This window comes from Ceratotherium simum, chromosome 20, assembly GCF_057802395.1.
Source record: "Ceratotherium simum simum isolate JZ-2026a chromosome 20, ASM5780239v1, whole genome shotgun sequence".
NCBI classification, from domain to species: Eukaryota; Metazoa; Chordata; class Mammalia; order Perissodactyla; family Rhinocerotidae; genus Ceratotherium; species Ceratotherium simum.
In genome coordinates, this window is record NC_141919.1 from 4,813,263 (window position 1) to 4,836,132 (window position 22,870).

General features: G+C 35.1%; 1 protein-coding gene across 13 annotated transcripts in view; it reads left to right on the forward strand.

The window, feature by feature from the left end:
* Nucleotides 1–22,870, forward strand: part of AGTPBP1 (ATP/GTP binding carboxypeptidase 1) — a 157,373-nt gene that overhangs the window by 93,829 nt on the left and 40,674 nt on the right. For all 13 annotated transcript variants that reach the window (XM_087444324.1, XM_087444327.1, XM_087444325.1 and 10 more), the window contains 3 exons: nt 4,318–4,401; nt 6,265–6,351; nt 6,437–6,585. In XM_087444324.1, coding sequence (XP_087300450.1) covers nt 4,318–4,401; nt 6,265–6,351; nt 6,437–6,585 — 320 coding nt within the window. The remainder of the gene's footprint in view (nt 1–4,317; nt 4,402–6,264; nt 6,352–6,436; nt 6,586–22,870) is intronic.

A 22,870-nucleotide genomic window follows, 5' to 3' on the forward strand; every position in this document is an offset into this window, starting at 1 on the left:
ACTTCACTCAAAATAATAGAAATGCAAATTAAAATGTACTGAGATATCATTTCCCAAATATTAAATTGGCTAAAATCTAGAAGTTTGACAGCACATTCTGTTGATGAGGCTATGGAGAAACAGTCTCTCTCATGCATTGATGGCGAGACTGTCAATTGATGGTACCTCTGGTGGAGGGCAATCTGATAAGGTCTATCAAAATTAACAGTGCATGTTTCATTTGACACATTAATCCCACATCTGGGAATTTATGAGATGTATATATGGTGTATATACACACACACACGTAATTTGCACATCTTTGAAATGATATTCAAAATTTTCATTGTAGCATTGTTTTGAGATCGATGGTCATTTGAGTTGCTTCCAATCAGAGACTAGTTAAATAAATTGTGGTCTATCTATTCTATGAATACTATATGATGATTAAAAAACAAAAAGATCTCGGGGCTAGCCCGGTGGTGCAAGCAGTTGGCTGCGCATGCTCTGCTGCCGCGGCCCAGGGTTCAACGGTTTGGATTCCAGGCGCACACCGACGCACCGCTTGTTAAGCCATGCTGTAGCGGCGTCCCATGTAAGGTGGAAGAAGATGAGCGTGGATGTTAGCCCAGGGCCAGTCTTCCTCAGCAAAAAAGAGGAGGGTTGGCGTTGGATGTTAGCTCAGGGCTGGTCCTCCTCAGAAAAAAAAAAAAAAAAAAGACCTCTATGCACTGATGGAAAGAGCTAGATGTATTATTAATAAAATAATCAAGGTGCTTGTGGAGGGAAAGTAAAAGTAGTTAGCTGGAGGAATGGAGAATATGGATTGTGTTGAAAGTAGGATTCTTCATTTTATACTTTTATGTAGTATTTGATTTTTGTATCATGTCAGTATATCACCTATTCAGAAATTTAAAATTAAAAAGTAGGTGAAGGAATTGTGGCAAAAGTGAAATGAGGAAAGTGAAACCCTGGACTTCTTTATATTCAGTTTAGAATGGCTCATGGGAAAGGTAAGTACTTCTGGAATGGAGACAGTAGAAGTATTAGGAGGAGGAACAGCAGCAGGTAACTTTTCTTGAGTGTTTTTATGGGCCAGACAGAATTAAGTAATAAGCACTTTATATGCAGTGTATATATGCATGTAAAGTATGTCATTAATGGTATAACAGCTCTATGAGGAAGTTGCTGTTATTTCTCTTATTTTACAGAAGAGTATGCTGAAGTTTAGGATTCTTGAGTAACTTATCCAAGGCTCCTGCTAGTAAATGGCAGAGCCGAGAGGCAAACCCTGGTCTAGGTCATGAGCCTGTTCTGTTAATCATTGGTCTGTAGTGGTCACATGTATGTGGTTATACCAAACTCTCTATAAGAAGAGTGTCTTCTACAGATCCTCAGAGAATACTTGTGTAATGAATATGTCCCATAATATCCTGATAGTAAGTATTGCAGTGAGGTGTACTAAATTGTTTCTTATGTTGCTCTGTATTGATTGAAACCTAATGAAGGACAGTTTTGCTGGTGGCCAGATATCTTGTGAACTTGTGAGGATTTACTGGGCTGAATGGGCTGTGCGTTTTTCAGACTGCCCAGCACAAATTATTTTCTTCTGAGCCAAGCCTTTGATAAATATTGAATGTCAGTAAGTTTGAGGTTGTAGTCCGTGAGGGTAGCTGGAAAATATGTATTGTTTTGTTTTGACTGGAGAGCTATGTATTTTAATGGGCAGCTGAGGTAAAGGAAGGAAGGATTGACATCCTTTTATGAAAATTGTGCTGTTTAACACAAATACATGTCTGAATAAAAGGCTGTTTTTCTTCTTTGTTACTGAGGGCTGAGAGCAGGGCAAATGTTTTCCTCAGGTATTAATTTTAGATCTAGTCTATTAAAAATGGGCTGGGCCGGCCCCGTGGCTTGGCGGTTGGGTATGCGCCCTTCGCTGTTGGTGGCCCGGGTTTGGATCCTGGGCACGTAGCAGGGTACCGCTTCTCCGGCCATGCTGAGGCCGAGTCCCACATACGGCAACTAGAGGGATGTGCAGCTGTGACATACAGCTATCTACTGGGGCTTTGGGGGGAAAAAATAAATAAGTAAAATCTTAAAAAAAAATGGGCAATTGTGTCCCCTAAAATACAGTGTCAGAGGTTGAAAACCAGTGGCCTCTAGGCCATATTCAACTTGCATGTGATTTTGGCCTCACTTGCCGAATGGTTTTTCTGTTTGTTTGTTTAACTGTTTTTTTATTGTGGTAACATTGGTTTATAACAGTGTATAAATTTCAGGTGTACATCATTTCACTTCTATTTCTGCATAGATTACATCATGTTCGCCACCCAAAGGCTAATTACCATCCATCACCACACACATGTGCCTAATCATCCCTTTTGCCAACATTTAAAATTTGGGAGGTTCCACTAGAAATCCAATTTGCTGCTGTTTCTTGAAAAATTGGTATAACAGCCTTAACCTCTGTTTCCTGCTTGACACAATCAGTTTGTTTTTAGACAGAGCCTGTGTTCTCCCGTTTCCCACGGGGTCACCTGGCCAGCCTCACTCAGCCGCATCGCCACCCACCCTGTCGGTGTCTGTGCTTTCTTACCCTGTTTTACATTACGGAGCGCTGCTGAAGACCTGAGCTGTTATAGGAGCCTTTCAATACCATTTTTCTTTAAAAAAAAAAACAAACCCAAACTTCTAATTTTTGCACATTTGTGCTATATTATCAACCTTATTTAAAAAATTATTCTGACAGATGGATGTATGTAGTCATTCGCCCATACTTGGACACTTAACTTGTTTTGTGTGTGTGGTATATCTGAGTATAAGTGCCAGCTCTTTCATTGTGGAAGGTCTGGGAGAAACAAATCTGGGATTTGTTTATTATTATAATTAATAGCTCTTTAAAACCTTTTTCTTTAGAAAGAATTTGGCATTTGAAAGGTCTGACATTGAACCTAAATCAAGGATTTATATCATAATCCTTTTTTACTAGGTTTTTTCTTTGTCGGTGATGAGTTATTTCTTGTAGAATAGAAATTAAAAATAAATTATGCTTTACTGTATAACTACTAGATTAAGAATTTGAGTTGCACTTTGTTAATTTTTTAGTATCTTTTTTTCATTTGTTTAACTACCATGTCTTCTAATATTTTATTGATAAATTTTAATTATTCATTAGAATAGGTTCTTGGCTTATTTTGAATTGAGGTTATACTGTGATATTGTTAGATATATTTCTGAACTCTATGAGAGTTAAGACTCTGTAGTCACAGAGGACTGTCTTTGTGCAGGAAACTGGTTTCACATCTTCCTGAAGTTAAGGAGACTTTCAGTATTTAGTGTGTTCTTGAAATTTTATTATAACCATGTTGGCAAACTTTCTCACTCTGTTCTCTCAATAAATCAGTAAATCACAGTTCTAATCTGCATTACCAATCTTTAGCTGAAACAAACTTGAAATTTAAATCAGTTCCTGTAATTGGCTTCCTCCTTAAGAATAAATGATACCATGAGAGGTAGCTATGTATTAACACCAGCAGGCACCTTCCCACCATGGCCTTTGTGGACAGTCTACCTAGGGTTCTGGGCTCCTGGCTTTATGGTCCAAATTTATTGTGTTTTGGCCAAAGTTTGGTGCCATGTTTAGTCTTCATTGTTTTCCTTGGCTTAAATACTGACAGGGGAGATTGTCGTGTCTGTGTGTGGCTCAGTCTTCTAGGATAATGGCAGGGATTTTAGGAATATTCCAGGTAGTTGGTGTCCATTTTGTTGGACTGATTCAGGGGGAACTCAGGCCTAGAGAATCCTGGAGATGCAGGGCCCACCCTCTGCTCCCTGACACACATTTCCCTCTCCTCCACATGTCCTCTCCACTCACAGAAGAGAGAGTGGATTCTGCAGAGTATGCAAGCTGGTTGCCGATTGCATTTTAGCTAAATTCCAGCGAGGATGGGCTTTAAAAATCTTCTTATATAATCCCTGGTTTTTCAGATCTTTATTGCTTCCAATAATGCTGCTATTATGTATACAAAATTATTTGCCCAAGGGCTAGAGAGTGGATCCATACCATTTCTAAGTAGAAAGGCATGATAGACGCTCAAGATTTTTTTTTAAACTATTGGACTTGTAGCTGTATTCTCTATGGTTATTTTCTAGAACTCAGACTTTAAAAATACTGATTTTTGTCTTGTTATGTATTGATAATTTTTTTTGTACACAAAATAAACAATGATCATTTTTATTATTTTACATTTTTTTCATCCAAAACTTATTTTGGAGAAAGTTGTGCCTTGGCATATAATAATGAATTTTGGTCAAACTTCTCTTTTATGATTTCAGGACAAAAATTGCCCAAGATATTGAGAGGCTAATACATCAGAGTGATATCATAGATCGAGTGGTATATGACTTAGATAACCCAAGGTAAGTCTGATTTATTTTTCTTTTTACCTTTATTAGTTTTATTTTTACTGTAAAATTTCAGTGTTATTTTTAAAAGATTAAAAAACATGGTTAACTTTTACTTAGTTTAGCCTCACACTATGTTTTTCGTCTTTTAGCCGGGCATGTAGTGGTAATGTGATAGTAAATCATGTTTATTTAGTTAAATTGAATATCACAAGCTTTTGTTTGTTCTTAGGTGGACTTTTAATGAGTTTAATAAGGTAAAGGTCACAAACTGATGCTGTGTTTTCAAAACACTGAAATTACCTCCCCTTACTGGAGTGTAGGTTTCACATGAAATGCTGCAGTGTGTCCTGTAATACTGAGCTTCCTTTCTTTAGGACAACACATTACCATCTCCTTGAGGAGGAGCGTGTGCTGGCTGAGTCTCCACAGTCCCCAGTGCTCTCTCTCCTCTCTTGCTGCTTGCAGTCTGCTTTGGTCCTTTAAGTCACTTGCCTGACCTTTGAAGCCATTTGTTTGTGATCCTTGATGTGTTAATTTAAGATTATCACTGATATAATCACATTTTAGGGTTTAAATATAAGTAAATAAATGAAAATTACAAATGATGAATGTGACTATTATTTAGTCATTAGCTTCTTCAAATGAGAAATTTAATCAGCCCTCGGTGGGTTTCCCGCTTCCCTCAACATTCTTATATTTTGGGGAAATTTCACATTTTGCTGGTCTTATTTGGAGGAAATAAAACACTTTTTAAAGATTTTTGTTAGAGAGATGAGGGTAAAAGCTATGTTAAAGCTAGTGACTGCATTTAAATTGTAGTATTAAAAATGAAAAACAAATCTACCTTATTCATAATCTCCTAGTTATTTCAACATTTATAGTTCTTTGTCAGACAGACCAGGCAGATGCAGTAAAAACAGAATCTTGAACCCTGAGCGAGGTGCAGCAGTGCTGCGTCTAGCTGAAATGACTGTGGACAGAATGGCTGAGCTTCCTGGAGTCTCAGTCGTCCCCTGCTAGAATGTGAGCTCCAGAAGAGCAGGACTTGGTGCTCCATCAGGCCCCAACAGCACGTGACTCATAGGAGCTGGCACCCAGGAGGCGCTTGTGAATGTTACTAAAGTAACGAGCGTGTGAGATGAGGACAGTACCTTCACTGTTTTAGTGCTAATTAAATAAGATAAGAGATAATGTAGCTCTCTAAATTTAAAATAATATTTTCACCTGAGAACTGCATAGGTTATTAGAATTATAGCTACTCAATACAGGTCATATGCATTTTTAAAAATAAGTCTGGTCTTTTCTATATGATTATTCGTATTTAGAAATGGTGTTTATTCAGTAAGGCAAAAATTTTTATGTGTGATTAACATTCACTATAAATGTAGGAACAAATCTCTACTTGTAATTATATATTTTTTTAAAATATTGGCCAAAGTTTGTATTTTCCTTGTGTTGGTTATGTTCTTTGCTTTAAAAACAATGAGGAGGGGCCGGCCCCGTGGCATAGTGGTTGAGTGCGTGTGCTCCGCTACTGGTGGCCTGGGTTTGGATCCCGTGCGCGCACCGATGCACCGCTTGTCCGCTCCCTTTTGGGGGAGAAAAAGGGGAAAAAAAAAGGAGGAGGATTGGCCATAGATGTTAGCTCAGGGCCGGTCTTCCTCAGCAAAAAAAAAGAGGAGGATTGGCATGGATGTTAGCTCAGGGCTGATCTTCCTCACAAAAAAAAAACCCAAAAAACAAAAAAAAACAGTGAGGAAGATGAGGTGGTAATAGTGGTATATATTTAATTTGTAGTGTAGTTTTATTTGTTTATTTTCTGCTCACCTGTTTAAATCCAATGTATTTTATTATATTTACTTTAAAATTTTTTAGTTATGCTATTCCAGAAGAAGGAGATATTTTGAAGTTTAACTCCAAATTTGAATCTGGGAATCTGCGGAAAGTAATTCAAATTAGAAAGTAAGTCATTTAAAATTGTCTCATTTTTGTATGTGCACAGATATTTTCCTAATTTTCATCAGATTTCTTTATTTTCTATTTTCAGAAATGAATATGATCTTATTCTGAATTCAGATATAAATAGCAATCATTATCATCAGTGGTTTTACTTTGAAGTCAGTGGAATGCGACCAGGTGTTGCTTATAGATTTAACATCATTAACTGTGAAAAGTCCAACAGTCAGTTTAATTATGGTAAGACAATTTTCTTTCCCAATTTAGAGGGCATGCAGGCATCGTAATTGTAGGACAGAAGTTTTATTTTATAAAAAATTACTAACTTTTTTTTAAAGTTTCAGTATTCTTTTCTCTAGTTCTCAAAATTCAGATATTTAGTATGCAAAATTTGAAATAAACTAAGCTTTGCTTTGTTGGTAAAAAGAGTTACCTTTGTATAGGCAAGATCTTTAAAATGTAATAAATATGGTTGATTTCATCCAAATTAAATACAATTAAAGATTTATTATATGTGCTGCTTAAAATCAAGTTTTTAATATCAGTTCATCTGGAAGAGAATTACATAAAACAGTCTTTTTTAATTTTTACTTTTGAGTAGATTCATAGAAAGCTAAAATATTCTAGAAGTTGCAGAAAGGTCCCATGTTCTCTTCACCAAGTTTCCTCCGGTAATTACATCTTACATTGACTGTAGTACGCTACCAAAGCCAGGATTTGACATTGGTACAATGTGGGTGCATAGTTCTCTGCCATTTTGTTTCATTTGTAGATTCTTGTGACAGTTACCACAGACGAGATATAGGATACTTACATCACCACAAAGCCTTGTGCTACTCCTTTGTAGTCGACCAGTCAGTATGATGTTAGCTGTAGTTTTCTGTACATTTTTTAATCTAGTTAAGGAAGTTTCCTTCTATTACTAGTTTGCTGAGAATTTTTGTCATGAATGGGTGTTCAATTGTGTCATATGCTTTTTCTGCATCAGTCGATCCAATCATGTAATTTTTCTTCTTTAGCCTGTTAATGGTGTATTATGTTGATTGACTTTTGAGTATTGAACCAGCCTTTTTTATTCATGGAATAAACCTCACTTGATCATTGTGTATAATTGCTAATATTTTGTTAGGAATTTTTGTGTTTATATTCAGGAGGGATATTGAGCTATAGTTTTCTTTTTTTTTTGTACTTTGTCTGATTGTGGTATCATGGGAATACTGACCTCATAAAATGAGTTGGGAAATGCTCCCTCTTCTTATTTTCTGGAAGAGCTAGTGTAGATTTGGTGTTAATTCTTAAATGTTTGGTGGAATTTTCCAATGAAACCATGTGGGCCTGGAGATTTTCTTTTTTGGTAGTCTTTTAAATTAGAATTCAATTTCCTTAATAGTTTTAGGGCTATTCAAATTGTCTGTTTCATCTTGAGTGAGTTGTGGTAGTTTGTTTCTTAGGAATTGATCCGTTTCTTGTAAGTTGTTGAATGTGTGTGTAGAGTTGTTCATGGTGTTCCCTCACTATCGTTTTGATGTTTGCAGTCTGTAGTGATAGCCCCTGTTTCATTCTTAATAGTAGTAATTTGTGTCTTCTCTTTTTTTTTTCTTTTATCAGACCCACTAGAGGTTTGTCAATTTTATTGACCTTTTCAAAGAACCAACTTTTTGTTTCATTGGTTTTTCTCTACTGTTTTTCTCACGAGACAATTTTTTAAAACTCTGGTTTTAAAAACTCTTAAATTTATAGCCTCATTTAAGGCTTTGTATTTAGTACTTTAATAAATATAAAACTAAGGGTTATTTGTCATGCATCAGGTATTTATAGTCAAATATTATATCAGTGGAAGATAATATAATTGTATAAACTTAGTATCAGTAATTTAAAATTGAAACGTCAATTTCAAGTATTTAAGCTGATAATAGGAATTTTTGTGTAAAAGAAGAATTTTTTTCTGGCATACAAAAAACCCACTTACATTGGGAGTTGAGGAGAAACAGATATATTGTATATGTCAAGTGACAAAATCTCAGAGGTCTTGATCATTTGTTGTAAAGATTGAAAAGCTTTTAACATGAGGCATGAGCTGTCATATAATCTGTTTCAAATAAATGTTCTAAGTTGTTAAAAGCATGAATATGATTTTGCTCTTTAAGGGGGGGATTTCTGAAAATTGAAGCTTTCAGGAGTTGAAGAGGTTGTTCCCAATTGTCATTATTTATATGAAAAATAGGAAATTGTATACAGTACTCTAGATATTACTTCACATGTACGGGGTAAAAGTTTTAATCAGATTAACTAATTTAATATAATAATTATAGGAAGATTAGGTAACATATTATCTGGTTTAGTTATAAACATTTTTTAGTTTTTAAAATGTTTTAGTAATCTAATTTTAAACGATCTATTCTTTTAAATAGGTATGTTTTGACTAAGGACTCTGGTTAGTTATATTGATTTGCATGAATAGTGATACGAATATTCTTGACAATCTATTTCATATTCTTTATTTTTGTGATTTTTGGGTATAACTACTAATCATTGAATGTCATTTCTTGAAACATTTGTTTGTTGACCTTAAACCTTCATATAACTTTAAAAATTACCTTAATGGAAACTCATTCAAAATGATACCAGAACAAGTAAAGAATCTCGTGTTTTCCCGATTTAACTTGTAAGTATAATGCTAACATATTTTAGAGGGGAAAAAGACAAGTAGTTAAATGTAATTGTAGTTGTATTTTGAGTGCTCCTTAAGAGTAAAATATAAAGACATATTTATTCCTGAAATGATAGTCAATATAATTTTCAAATTGTAGTGCTACAGGTAGATGACATTTTTGCCGACTATATTTATTTACTCACTTTTATAAAATAGTACTTCTGCTACTTTAAACTTCATTAAATACTTTAATTTTTAAATTAAAAGTATACATTGGAGCAATGCTTCTCTGTTTTTAAAAAACCTATATCTCCATGTGATAAATAAAATAATCTCTTCCTTTAGTCTCACTTTAAATTTAAAATGAATAAAATTCTATAACTAAAACTAAATCAAAGCAATGAGACAGATGGCTGATTTATTTTTAAATTTCCCCTCCTCCTTACCCCTTGCTCTTTGGGTATTCTTGTATGTATATCACACTTGCCAAACTCACTTTGTAGAGAATTTGGAAAACAGAATGGTGTTAAGAAGAAAATTAAAATCATCAACAATGCATTATCCAGAGATAACCCATGCATTTCATAGTCTGTATTTTAACCAAAAACTGTATCCTCAACATTTTTTCTGGTCACTAAATATCCATCTGAAATAGAGTTTAATAGACATCCTACAGAGGTACTGTAACTTATTGATCCAAACCTTTCTTTGTTGGATGTTTAAGTTGTTTCTAATTATTTTCTATTTTAAATAATACTGAGTTAGGCATTACTGTACTAAATATTTGTGTGTATAATTATTTAGTTACAGATTCACAGAAGTGGAATTTCTTTGTGAGCTGTAAATGTGTTTTTTTTCTGATTATGAAAGATTGGATCTTTAATATGGGAAATTTGGTAAATTAAAAACAGTTTAGAGAAGAATTTCTAGGAAAGAAAGAGAAAAGACAATCCACTGTTTAGCATTTTGTGATCTATTTTTAACTTACATTCACATAATTTTAAAATTAAATCTTACCCTTTTATAGATTTGGGATTACAGTATGAAAACTCATTTGTAAAGTATATTTTTTTACTATACAATATGTTGTAAAACATTTTCCTGTGCCATTAAATATTTTCAGCAACATATTTACTGATGTCGGGATAATATTCTATTGAGTATATACAACAATTATTTAAACGATAATTTAAATGATGGGAATTTGTCTTTTTCACCATTTCACAATTATATACTGTACTGCAGTAGCTATCATTAATTATTTGTTTTTGTTTGTGTTTCTGATTATTGCTTTGCCATAAATTCCTCCAAGTAGAATTTCTCAAAGAAAATGAACATATGGTGCTGAAGACTAGGGAATATGGGTACTTACAGTGCTGGTAGGAGTGTTAAATTCATTCAGCCTTGCAGAAGTGCATTTGATAGTGTGCTTTCAGGGTTTATTTTTAACTTCATCCATCCAGGATTTATTCTGGTGTATTCTGTGAACTGGGATCTAACTTAATCCTATTAGTAGAAGTGGGTGGGAAACGTAGCTCAGAAGACACTGTACATCCTTGCTTTGGTATAGCTGTTGTAGAAAATGGTCAGGTTAGTAAATACAGACAAGAAACTGGTTGGTAATGTATCCCTATCACTTGCTCATAGTTCCTGACTTTTTGAGTTTGGGTTGAATTATTCTGACCTCTTAATCATATTTTATGTTCCCTTTGGTTTAAAATACCACTATTCTCAGAAGCCATGGTCCTAACTATACACTAGCTGTTGTTTTCGGGCTGTTTGTTGTTCTAGTACCACTTGATTTTAATTATTCTGACCTTTAATTAGTCTGGTGTAACATCCTTGTTGCTCTAGTACCACTTGGGTTTTTAATTATTTTGACTTTATAATGTGGTTTAACACCCTGTTGTCTTTTTCATAAACAATTGAAAAATTTTTTCTACCTATTTTTCCTGAATAGTTTATTCTAAATATTATTCAGAATAATTTTATTAAGTGCCAAAAAATTCTAATTGCATTATACTTGTAAAATAATTTGGGATAAATTGAATTTTTTATATTAAGTCTTGCTGCTTAGGTGTATAGTTTTATTTATTCAAGTTTTTTATGCCCTCACCTAAGTCTTTTTAATAAATCCTATATATTCTATTTGCCTTCGTTCTTAAGTATTTTATGTATTTTTTGTTTTTTTGTTGTGAAAGAGTACTCCTCCCTATTTTCAATCTTATTTATATTTAAGAAAGCTATTGATTTTTATATCTTTAGTTGAGAATCAACTTCCTTAACTGAACTTTCTTATTAGTTATCATAGTTTCTCAGTTGATACTTGGGCATTTCTTGGTAGGTCCCTGGAATCTCTCCTTATCCATAGTTGTATTGTGTATCTTTCATTGCTTTTGAATAGAACTTTGAGAATGTTTAAAATAAAAAGGAGACATTGGGCATCCATGTTTTAGTTTGACGTTAATGTGAATGCTACTAGTATTTACATCAAGTATGTTAGCTCTTGGTTTGAGATACATATTCTTTCTCATAGCAAAGAATTTCTATTTTTCGTAAGTTTTAAAAATCAGAATTATTTTGTTTTTTGCATTTATCAATGTAATGTGACCATCTAATGCTATGACCTGTTAATGTGCTGTGTTATATTAACAATGTTCCTAATATTAAACCATCCTTGGGTTTCAGATGTAAGTCTACTTTGCCACGTGAGTTAATCTTTTAGTATATAACTATTTTGATTGTTAGTATTTTGCGTAAAGGTTTTACATCATTGGTCGTAAGTTAGACAAGTCCATTTCCTTTTTGGAGGGCTGTCTTTGTCCAGCTTGGGAGCAGCTGATGCTAACTTTGAACACTTAAATGAAAAGGCTTTCGTTTCCCCACCCTGTGTTCTGGAGCAGTTTAAATAGCATTTATATGTTTTCATGAAATTTGGAAAGAATGTAGCTCTAAAACTGTCTGATTCTGTGCTCTATTTTGGGTGGGAGAGGGAACGTCTGGATAACTTTTTTAGTTTTCTGTGCCTCAGTATAGTCTAGTTTTCTGTTTCTTACTGTGCTAATTTATCTTTTCTTATATAAGTGACATTTATTTATTTATTTATTTAAAATTTTTATTTATTTATTTTTTTCCCCCAAAGCCCCAGTAGATAGTTGTATGTCATAGTTGCACAGCCTCCTAGTTGCTGTTTGTGGGACGCAGCCTCAGCATGACCGGAGAAGCGGCGCATTGGTGTGCGCCCGGGATCCGAACCCAGGCCGCCAGCAGCGGAGCTCATGCACTTAACCGCTAAGGCACGGGGCCGGCCCATAAGTGACATTTAGATTTTCAGAATTCACTAGCAGAGATTTCTATATGATATCTGCAATATGTGTACCTGCTTGTTCTCTTGCTTATTTTCCTTTTTTTGTGTGTGCTTAAAACATGATTTGTTTTATTTTAATAACCTGGCTCTTGGTTTTATCATTTCCTTTAAAAAAAATTTTTTTTTTATTGATTTCTCCTTTTTCTCCCTGCAGCTTGATTTTTTTTTTCCCTCTTTCTAACTTCTAGTTTATTTACTTAAATTTATTTTTGTTTGATGATCAAACATTTAGGTTTTGAATTTGCTCTTGATTACAACTTAATTCTGTATCCCCTCCTGTCCTGATTTTAATATTAAGGCCTCCTGTTATTTTCTAGATTGCCTCTAATTGTATGTAGTTTTGGTATCCTTTTTGACCCAATGGTTATTTAGGAAAGGATTTATTATATTTTTAGTTGCTTAACTCATTTTGGTTAAAATTTTTCTCATTACTTTCAAATTTTAATCAGTTTTGTTCACAGATGTGAAATTTATGATTTGGAATAATTTTTTATGGCTTAATATCTGGTCAGTTTTTGTTTTCATGGGCACTTGGAAAATAATGTGTATTCTCTGTTGGCAACATAATTTAATATATATTGTTAGTTTAGTGTTATAAATCCATTCAGTTTTCCATATCCTTGTTTATTTTTTACCTTCTCTATCTGCCTAAAACTTAAAAAATATTAACAGTCTTTCAGTTCTATTGTGTTTCTGTCGTGCCCTTATTAAAAAAAATATATATTTTTTTCTATTTTAATGCAGTGTTATTTGGCATATAGTTTATAACTTTTCGATATTTCTTTTGTGTATATCCTTTAACAGTATAAAATAGTCATATTTATCTCATTCAGTATCTTTTGCCCTGAATTCTGTTTTTATATCATTTTGGTTTGAATTTGCTTCATATATTGTTTCTTATAAATAGAAGTTCACTTAGAAGAACTTTTGAAGAAGAATAGCATTTTGTTGTTCGACCCTTGTCTTTTAATATGTGGTTTTAACCTGTTTAAAGTTCTTTTTGTAATTGATGTGTTTGGTTTTTTTATGCTTTCTGTTTTTGTGCTTCTTTATGGTTTTCTTTATCTGTTATTCTTTAAGGGACTTCAGGGTGTAGTGCAACACTTCTTTTAGCTGTGGGAATCCAAAATATATATATTAAAAAATAGATCATGAGGTATATTCTGCATTGGATTTTTTTTCAGTCCTTCTCCATCTGCTTTAAGTTTAGCAGAGATTCCTCCCAGATTCTGACAAGTTGTCTGTTATGACTTTTCTTTTTATTTTCATATATTTGTAAGTATTCAACTAGGAAGTTGGTAGAAGCTGTGGAAGGAGCTGTTAGGTAGATGTAATTTTTTAATGAAATCCTGTCATTAGATTTGTTAATACAACATAAAGCAAATCTTGGTTTGTTTTAACATCGATAGAGTTAGAAGAAGGAAGGGACCGATATTTTAGTAAACTAGAATTCAACATTTTAAGAAATTGTAACCAGCTATGTAGTTAATGTTATTGTCATCAGATTCATTTTGAATTCACTTCATGGATGGTCCTGATGACTAAAGAAAATATTTGCAGTGGAAACTTCTTCAGCTGGAAGGATTTATTTATTGCCATACATGACTGAAATCAGGAAATAATATTAATTTGGAAAGTACCTTATTGTCTATAATTTTTTTTTGGTTGGGACATGCTGGTTAGGGGAGTATTTATGTGTTGGGCTCTAGCAAATGTGCCCAGTAGAGGTCTTGTTCTTTGGCAATACTCCCCAAAAGGGGCAGAATTACTGTTGCTTTTGTTTCTCAAATTGCCCTTTTCTTAGAGAATTTTTAGGTGATTTCTTTAAATATTTAGTTTTCTCACAAATGTGTCATCTTATTTGTGAATTTATATTTGAGGATTTATATCACTATATAATAGTGATGTATCTGTGTAACCCGTCACTCTGTCTCACCCCCACCTCACTAGCTGAAAGGGGTTTGCTTAAATTACCACTAGATGGCAGTGTTGCATTTTAGCAACTTGGAGCTTTAGTCCAAGCTCAGAAACTCTGGAGGATGTGCTCCCTCTCCCCCTCCCCCTCCCCCTCTCCCTATATATGTCTTGCAGATATATGAGGATTTTTTAACCACCTTCTTACATAAATTGAACATGTGTGGAACCAGGCAACAAAATAGAATTTTGGAGACTAGTCTGTAGCATTCCCGCATTGACCATGTTACTTAATTCCACTCCGAAGTTGAGCTGAGCTCTCTCTTGACTAAGGAAGTCTTTCCTGACTCCCCAGACTGGAGCTGTCCCCTTGATAAATGTTCCTTGTCATGTTTTCCTTTTAGGTGCTCTTGACAGTTTTATGTAGTTTATGTGTCCCCCGACCACCACTTGTTTGTAAATTCCAGGAGTTCCGGGGCAGTGTCTCTGTTGCTGACCACTGTATTTATAGCATGGCATTTACTAGATGTTCAGTAAATATTTGTTAAGTGAATGAGGCGATGAGTGGATGAACTATGAAGAAGATCCCATTAGAAACATAAAATGAACATGCACAAAATATAGTCCACCCTTATCCACGGGGTATACGTTCCAAGACACCCAGTGGATGCCTGAAACCACGGATAGTACTGAACCCTCTCTATATATTATGCTTTTTTCTATACATACATACCTATGATAAAATTTAATTTATAAATTAGGCACAGTAAGAGATTAACAACAATAACTAATAATAAAATAGAACAATTATGACAATATACTGTAAGAAAAGGTATGTGAATATGGTCTCCCTCTCTCTCAAAATATCTTATTGTGCTATACTCACCCTTCTTGTGATGATGTGAGATGGTATCATGCCTCTGTGATGAGATGGAGTGAGGTGAATGACGTAGGCAGTATGACGTAGCATTAGGCTACTGTTGACCTTCTGACGATACATTAGAAGGAGGATCATCTGCTTCCAGACTGCAGCTGACCACAGGTAACTGAAACTTTGAAAGAGAAACCGTGGATAAGGGGTGACTACTGCATAAATTAAGAAGACTCTAGTTCAATTTATCATCATCAACTTTTCCTAAATATTTTGAAATAATTTCAAACTCACAGAAAAGTTGTACCCTTTATCCAGATGTTGAGCATCTGCAGTGATACCCCATCACCATAGAATACTTTTAGTATATTTTCTACAAACAGTGGCTTTTTTCTATATAACTACGGTACTATCAACATCAGGAAATTATTATTGATACGTGAATTCCATCTAACCCTTATACCTCCGTTTAAGTTTCACTTGTTTTCCCAATAATGTCCTTAATAGCGAAAGGATTCAGGTCAAACCACATGTTGTATTTAGTTGTCAACTCTCTTTAGACTATCTTAGTCAGGAACAGTTTTGCAGACTTGAACATTAATGACCTTGACACTTTTTGAAAATTATAGGACTCTTATTTGTAGGATGGTTGTCAGTTTGGAGTTGTCTCATATTTCTCATGATTTGATTTAGGTTAGGCATCTTTGGCAGGAATGCCAGAGAAGTGGTGTTGTGTTCTGGTAACACAGGATTTTGTTTGTCCCATTACTGATAATAATGATTTTATCACTTGATTAAAATGATGTCTGTCAGGCTTTTCCATTTTAAAGTTACCCTTTTTCTCTTTGTAATTAATATTTTATGTGGAGGCGTTTGAAACTATGTAAATATCTTATTCCTCATCAAGCTTTCAATATGTTAATATCAGTATAGAATTGGTTTCCTGTTTTACTCAGTGGGTTGTAATTTGTTGCTATTGTTATTTATTTTGACACTCAAATTGCACAAGATTTGGCCAGTGGGATCCCTTTGGTGCTGGTTTGTGTGTCCTTTTAACATGTCCCCATCATTCTTTATGGGTATCTTGCTTTTTGGCACAGCTAGATGCTCAAGGCTCATCTTGCCTTTCGCTGTCCCAGCCTGGAATTGATCATTTCTTGAAAGAGCACTGGTTTGTTTTAGTGGAGAATGGTATTTAAAAACCAAGACCTGTGAGCATGGTGGTGCACATTGTCATTGGACCTCCCAATGGAGAAAATTAGGGACTATATGGTTGGATATACAGGTATTGATGCAGAAATTTTCATTTGTAGTAGTTTCTGTATATGTGTATGTGTGTGTGTGTGTGTGTATATATAACACATACATACACACACACACACACACATACACGCACAGTATCTCCATGAGGTCACACTGATACCTTCAATTCCACAGGCTTTATTCTAGTTTTCTTTCCATGTTATAACTTCCTTTTCCAACATGGAGAATTTGGGCTTCCGTTATCCTTAGTATATTTACTTATTTGATCAATTCTATCGTATGTACCAATCTCTCTGGCAGTCTTTTGGGCACATGCCCTCCTCACTCCGTTCAGGGTCTGACACTCAAATCAGCCTGTCTTTCCCACCCCCAGCATGGATGTCCTCCTCCCTTTTTGTTTTTTCATTTTGTTTTTAATTTCTAGTTTTATTACATGGTGATCAGAGAGTTTTGTTTGTAATATTTCTCTTTTATGGAGCTTACTGATGTTTCCTTTTGATTTAATATATAATCAATTTTTGTGACTATTCCACATGCTCTTAGAATAAGGTTTCATTCTCTGTTATCAGGATATAGTGCTCAAAATATATACATAGATTTGCCTTACTGATTATGTTATTTAGATCTTCTATATACGTATTCTTAATTTTTGTTTAATTTGGCTGTCTTGTACAGAGAATGGTGTGTTCAAGTCTATTATCAGTAGTATGTCTTATCTTTCTTCTCCTGTTATCTCCTGTATTTTCTGCTTTATATAAGAGGTTGTCCTATCTGGTGCATATATATTGGGTATTGTTATATTTTCACTGTGAGTTGTGACTTTATAAAGTTCCTTCTTTGCCTCATTTAATATTTTTTGGCCTGAAATCTACTTTGATCTCAGGATTTCAACCTCTGTTTTATTGTTTCCATTTGCCTAGTATATCTTTGCCCATTTTTCCACTTACAGGTAATTTAATGTTTGTTATATTCTGTCCTTTAGCAATGTTGAAGGCCTGGGGCTTGTGTGGTTTTATTTGTGCTACTTGTCGAATTTATTTATTTTTTGTTGGTGAGGATGTGTGGAGAGATTTGGATTCAAGTGGCTACCATTATCCTCCAGACCAAGAATCTGATCTTCCTGCTTTTAGTATAAATCTCTGCTGTGATACTAGCCATATGAGAAGCATGTATTTTTCCTCTGTAGAGTCACTGAGTCCAGATAGCATATGCAGCTTGTGATAGGTGCCTCCTTCAGGTTATTTGAGCTCCATTTTAAACCTTTCTTCTCCTCCTCATCTGTTAAATGAGGGTGTTAGCTTCAACTTGAAAATGTTATGAATCTGTGATTCATAGTACATTTGCTGATTAGGCCTACAATACTTTGCCTCTCTTTGTATCTGCACATGTAATTGAGCATATTCTCAGTACAACTTTGGCCTTTACTTGGATGTTATTAGAGGTCAATGCCATTGGATGTTGGTGTCACTGTGGCAATTTAATAATGTGTCTATATTCAAGTGACAAGATTGACAGTTCTTAGCATATTTGTTTTATGCACATAAAGGTTTATTCTTTGGCTGATGATTAAATTGATTACTCAAATATAGCCCTTCTGTATCAGGTAGAGTAGATTGTGGTCTGTTCAGTCTGAGTTATTATTTGATAGATTTTTACTGGGGCAACCTGTTTTCTTCAAATGGTTTTTATTATAGTTAGAATTTTCAAATATACCTCCCTTCACTGTGACCAGAATTAACTAGCATTTTAAAAGTAATATAAGAATATATTGTCGTTTTTTTTTTCCTGAGGAAGATTCATCCTGAGCTAACATCTGTTGCCAATCTTTCTCTTTTTTTGCTTGAGGAAGATTAGCCCTGAGCTAACATTTGTGCCAGTCTTCCTCTATTTTGTTTGTGGGTACCGCCACAGCGTGGCTGACGAGTGGTATAGGTCCACGCCCGGGATCTGAACCTGCAAACCCGGCTGCCGAAGCAGAGCGTGCCGAATTAACCGCTACACCACGGGGCTGGCCCGAGAATATATTCTCTTATATAAAATTGGAACACTTCAGATAAATCTAATGTGCCCTTTGACCTCAGCCTCAACCTTGTTCCACCTTATTATAGTTAACCATTATTATGAGTTTTGTGTGTCTGGAGGAGGTTGAAGTTTCAGATTGAAATGGCTCACTGAATCTAGGAAGAAATAAGGAAGACAGGAATCTTTTACATGTACCAGTGAAAAACTTGGGTTTTAAGTATAAAGAGATAATTTTTTTTTTTTTTTTTGGTGAGGAAGTTCAGCCCTGAGCTAACATCACATGCCAATCCTGCTCTTTTTTCCTGAGGAAGACTGGCCCTGGGCTAACATCCATGCCCATTTTCCTCTGCTTTATACGGGATGCCACCACAGCATGGCTTGACAAGCAGTGGGTCGGGGCACGCCTGGTATCCGAACCTGCGAACCCGGCCCGCCAAAGTACAGCGTGCGCACTTAACCACTATGCCACCAGGCCGGCCCCTAAAGAGATAATCTTAACATACTTCCGCTTTAAAAGAACTGGTTACTTAAATAATGATAATAAGAGCAGCTAACATTTATTGAATGTTTACTGTATGGCAGGCCTTCTGTAAGTGCTAACACAGGTGATACTCTTAATCCACACAACAAACAACCCAGTGAGGTTGTTACCCCCATTTTACAGAAGAGAAAAAGGGGGCATAATGAGTGGTTGTAGTCTGCCCAGGGTCATGCATCTGGTGTGTGCTGAAGGGAGAATTCAGACCCAGGCTGGAGTCTGGTTGCAGATGACACGCTGTTCATCACGACCTTGTTCTGTGTGTGAAAAAATTGTTAGTATTGGACTTCTCATTTGTGGCACTGGAAGCAAGAGGACAACAACTGTGTTTTGCAAAATCTGTCATTTGTCACTGCCAACAAACCACATCTTTGTGTATGTAGAATTCAGAAAATATGCTACCCCTGAACCCTGTCTAAGGAAAATAAGTGAGGAAAAAGATCTCAAGATAGAAGACTTGGAATTTATGAAGTGTTTTAAGTAAAAATGTTCTAAAGGGGGTGATCTGGGAGAAGTGAAGATAATTCGTCTTGGTGAGATTGCTTAGTTATTTGATTTGATGTAGTATCAGAGAAATAGAAGTTAATCATGACTATTAGGATGGGAAGTAGAATTGAAAAGCACAATAGAAAGCTTCCAAATGACAGAAGGAGAAAAGGAAGTGTGGGGAAATGCAACCAAGGCAGTAAAATAAGAAGACAAGAAGGAGAAAAAACATTTAATAGTCGAAAGAAAATAAGATAGAAGGAATAAAATGAAATGTATATCTGTCATCACTGACTATGCATGAGCTGAAATGTCCTCAAAAATCAGATTTTGAAAGTCACGCAATTTAGAGGAGAGAATTAATTAAATAAATGACAAGGAAAAGTTGATAATGAATAATAGAGCAGAGATAAATTAGGCAAATGCAAATAAAAGCAAAAGTCATAATATTAATGTTGAAGAAAAATTCAAGGTCAAAATCACCGAATAGATGTTATATATTTATAAGTGGCAATCCTTGAAGATGCTATAATAATCACAAACCTTTTTTTATTGAGATATAATTGACATATAACATATTAGTTTCAGGTGTATAACATAATGATTCAATATTTGTATATATTATGAAATAATCACCACAGTAAGTCTAGTTAACATCTGTCACCGCATATAGTTACAAATTTTTTTTCTTGTGATGAGAACTTTTAAGTTCTACTCTCTTAGCAACTTTCAAATATACAATATGGTATTATTAACTATAGTCACCATGCTATACATTACATTGCCATGACTTATTTATTTTATAATTAGAAGTTTGTACCTTTTGACCACTTTCACCCATTTTGCCCACTCCCTACCCCCCGCCCCGCCCCCCCCCCCCAGCCTCTGGCAACCACTGATCTGTTCTCTGTATCTAAGAGTTTAGTTTTGTTTGTTTTTTTTTTTAGATTTCACATAGAAGTGAGATCATACGGTACAGTTGTGTGTTGCTTAATGACGGGTACATCCTGAGAAATGCATCATTAGGCAATTTCGTCATTGTGTGAACATCATAGAGTGTCCTTACACAGACCTAGATGGTATTAGCCTGCTACACACCAAGGCTGTGTGGTACTAATCTTAGGGGACCACCGTCATATGTGCAGTTCATCACTGACTGAACGTCATTATGCAGCGCATGATTGTATTTGTCTTTCTCTGTCTGACTTACTTCACTTAGCATAATGCCCTCAAGGTCCATCCACATTGTCACAGATGGCAAGATTTCATTCTTTTTTATGGCTGAAGAATATTCCATTGTATAGATATACACCACATCTTCTTTATCCGTTCATCCATTGATGGACACTTAAGTTGCTCCCATGTCTTGGCTATTGTAAATAATGCTGCAGTGAACATGGGGGTGCTTATATCTTTTCAAGTTAGCGTTTTTGTTTCCTTCAGATAAATATGCAGAAGTGGAACTGCTGGATCATACGATAGTTTCATTTTTGAATTTTGAGGAACCTCCATACTGTTTTCCAAAGTGGCTGCACCAATTCACATTCTCACCAACAGTGCACAATTGTTCCCTTTTCTCAACATTGTCACCAACACTTATTATTTCTTGTCTTTTTGATAATAGCCATTCTAGCACATGTAATAACTTATTGTGGTTTTGATTTGCATTTCCCTGATGATTAGTGAGGTTGAGCACCGTTTCATGTAGCTGTTGGCCATCTGTATATCTCTTTTGGAAAAATGCCTGTTCAGATACTCTGCTCATGTTTTAATCAGATTGTCTTTTTGCTATCAAATTATATGAGTTCTTTATGTATTTTGGATATTAACGCCTTATCAGATATTTGATTTACAAATATTTTCTCCCATTTGGTAGGTTGCCTTTTCGTTTTGTTGGTTTCCTTTGTTGTGCAGAACACAAACCTTTATACAACACAACAACAACCATAACCCCATGGCACCCACATAGGTAGAGCAAAAGCTCCAAGAAATACAACTTGATTAGAAGACAGTTATTGTAAGAATTTAAAATACCCCTTTCAGACTTTGACGTATCAAGAAGACAAAACATCAGTAACAATATGGAGAATTTGAATAATATAGTCAACAAGCTTGATTTTTGGATTCATTAGGATCCCATTTTGAGAACATATTTGAAAATATGTTTCAGTCAGCTGAGAGTAAAATTTAAGAAATTTAAGATGTGAGATAGAAGATACGGTGAAACTGATCTGGGATTCCAGTGAGAAGAAATAACAGAGTGAAAGCTGAGGAGCATTCCTCAAATTAGAGTTGGAAGTTAGTAGGATCCTGTAATTATGCCTTAAAAAAAATGAAATGGGGCCGGCCCAGTGGCACAGCGGTTAAGTGCACGTGCTCTGCTTCGGCGGCCTGGGGTTTGCAGGTTCAGATCCTGGGCATGCCCTGGTGCACTGCTTGTCAAGCCATGCTGTGGCGGCGTCCCATATAAAGTAGAGGAAGATGGGTGCGGATGTTAGCCCAGGGCCAGTCTTCCTCTGCAAAAACAGGAGGATTGGCATCAGATGTTAGCTCAGGGCTGATCTTCCTCACACACACAAAAAAATGAAATGGATTTTAGGAAATGATGTGAGATGATACAATTGAGAAACTGAGAAATATTAGGGACCTGGGGGAAGGAGGCCCATGTGTCTTCTCTCATAGAAGGATAAAACAACAGGAAAACCATGCAAAATCATGCTGCAAATATGAAACAAATTAAATGTCACATGAGTTAGAGTATTCGATGATGTGTGTGAAAGAATCTGTTTGAACTAGACCCTGGAAATACTTTATTTTGGGAGCATGCACCCTGGTTTTGCAGTGAACTATATTTATGGAATCCTAATGTAAGTACTGTTGTTTTTCGCCTTTTTCAGTCTGTTTTACAGAAGAAGCACATGAAGGTATCTTTGTTGTGTTCAGGAAACATTTAAAACTTTTTGTATATTTTGTTACAGAGAAGACTTATTGGTTATTTTAAAAATCTCTTACAGAGATTTTATAGATTTCGTTGTGATCCACAATGTTAGTATGAATGAACAAGAAGTCAACAGAAAACTGATACTTGGAAATATGTATTATTATTCCTTAAAAAAAAGACTGAGGATAAAATTTAAAACTGATGTAACAAATTATCTAGAACTGTGCTGTCCAATATAGTAGTGACTAGCCATGTGTGGCTATTTAAATTTAAATTAATTAAAAATTTAAAATTTACTTCTTTAGTGGCACTAGGCTTGTTTCCTGTGCTTAATAGCCATGTGTGGCTAGTGGCTGCCACATTGCACAGTGCAGATGTAGAACATTTCCATTCTGGCAGGAAGTTTAGTTGGACAGCTCTGATCTAGAAAGTACTGCGAAGGAGAACTCTTTATAGGCTCATGGGACATA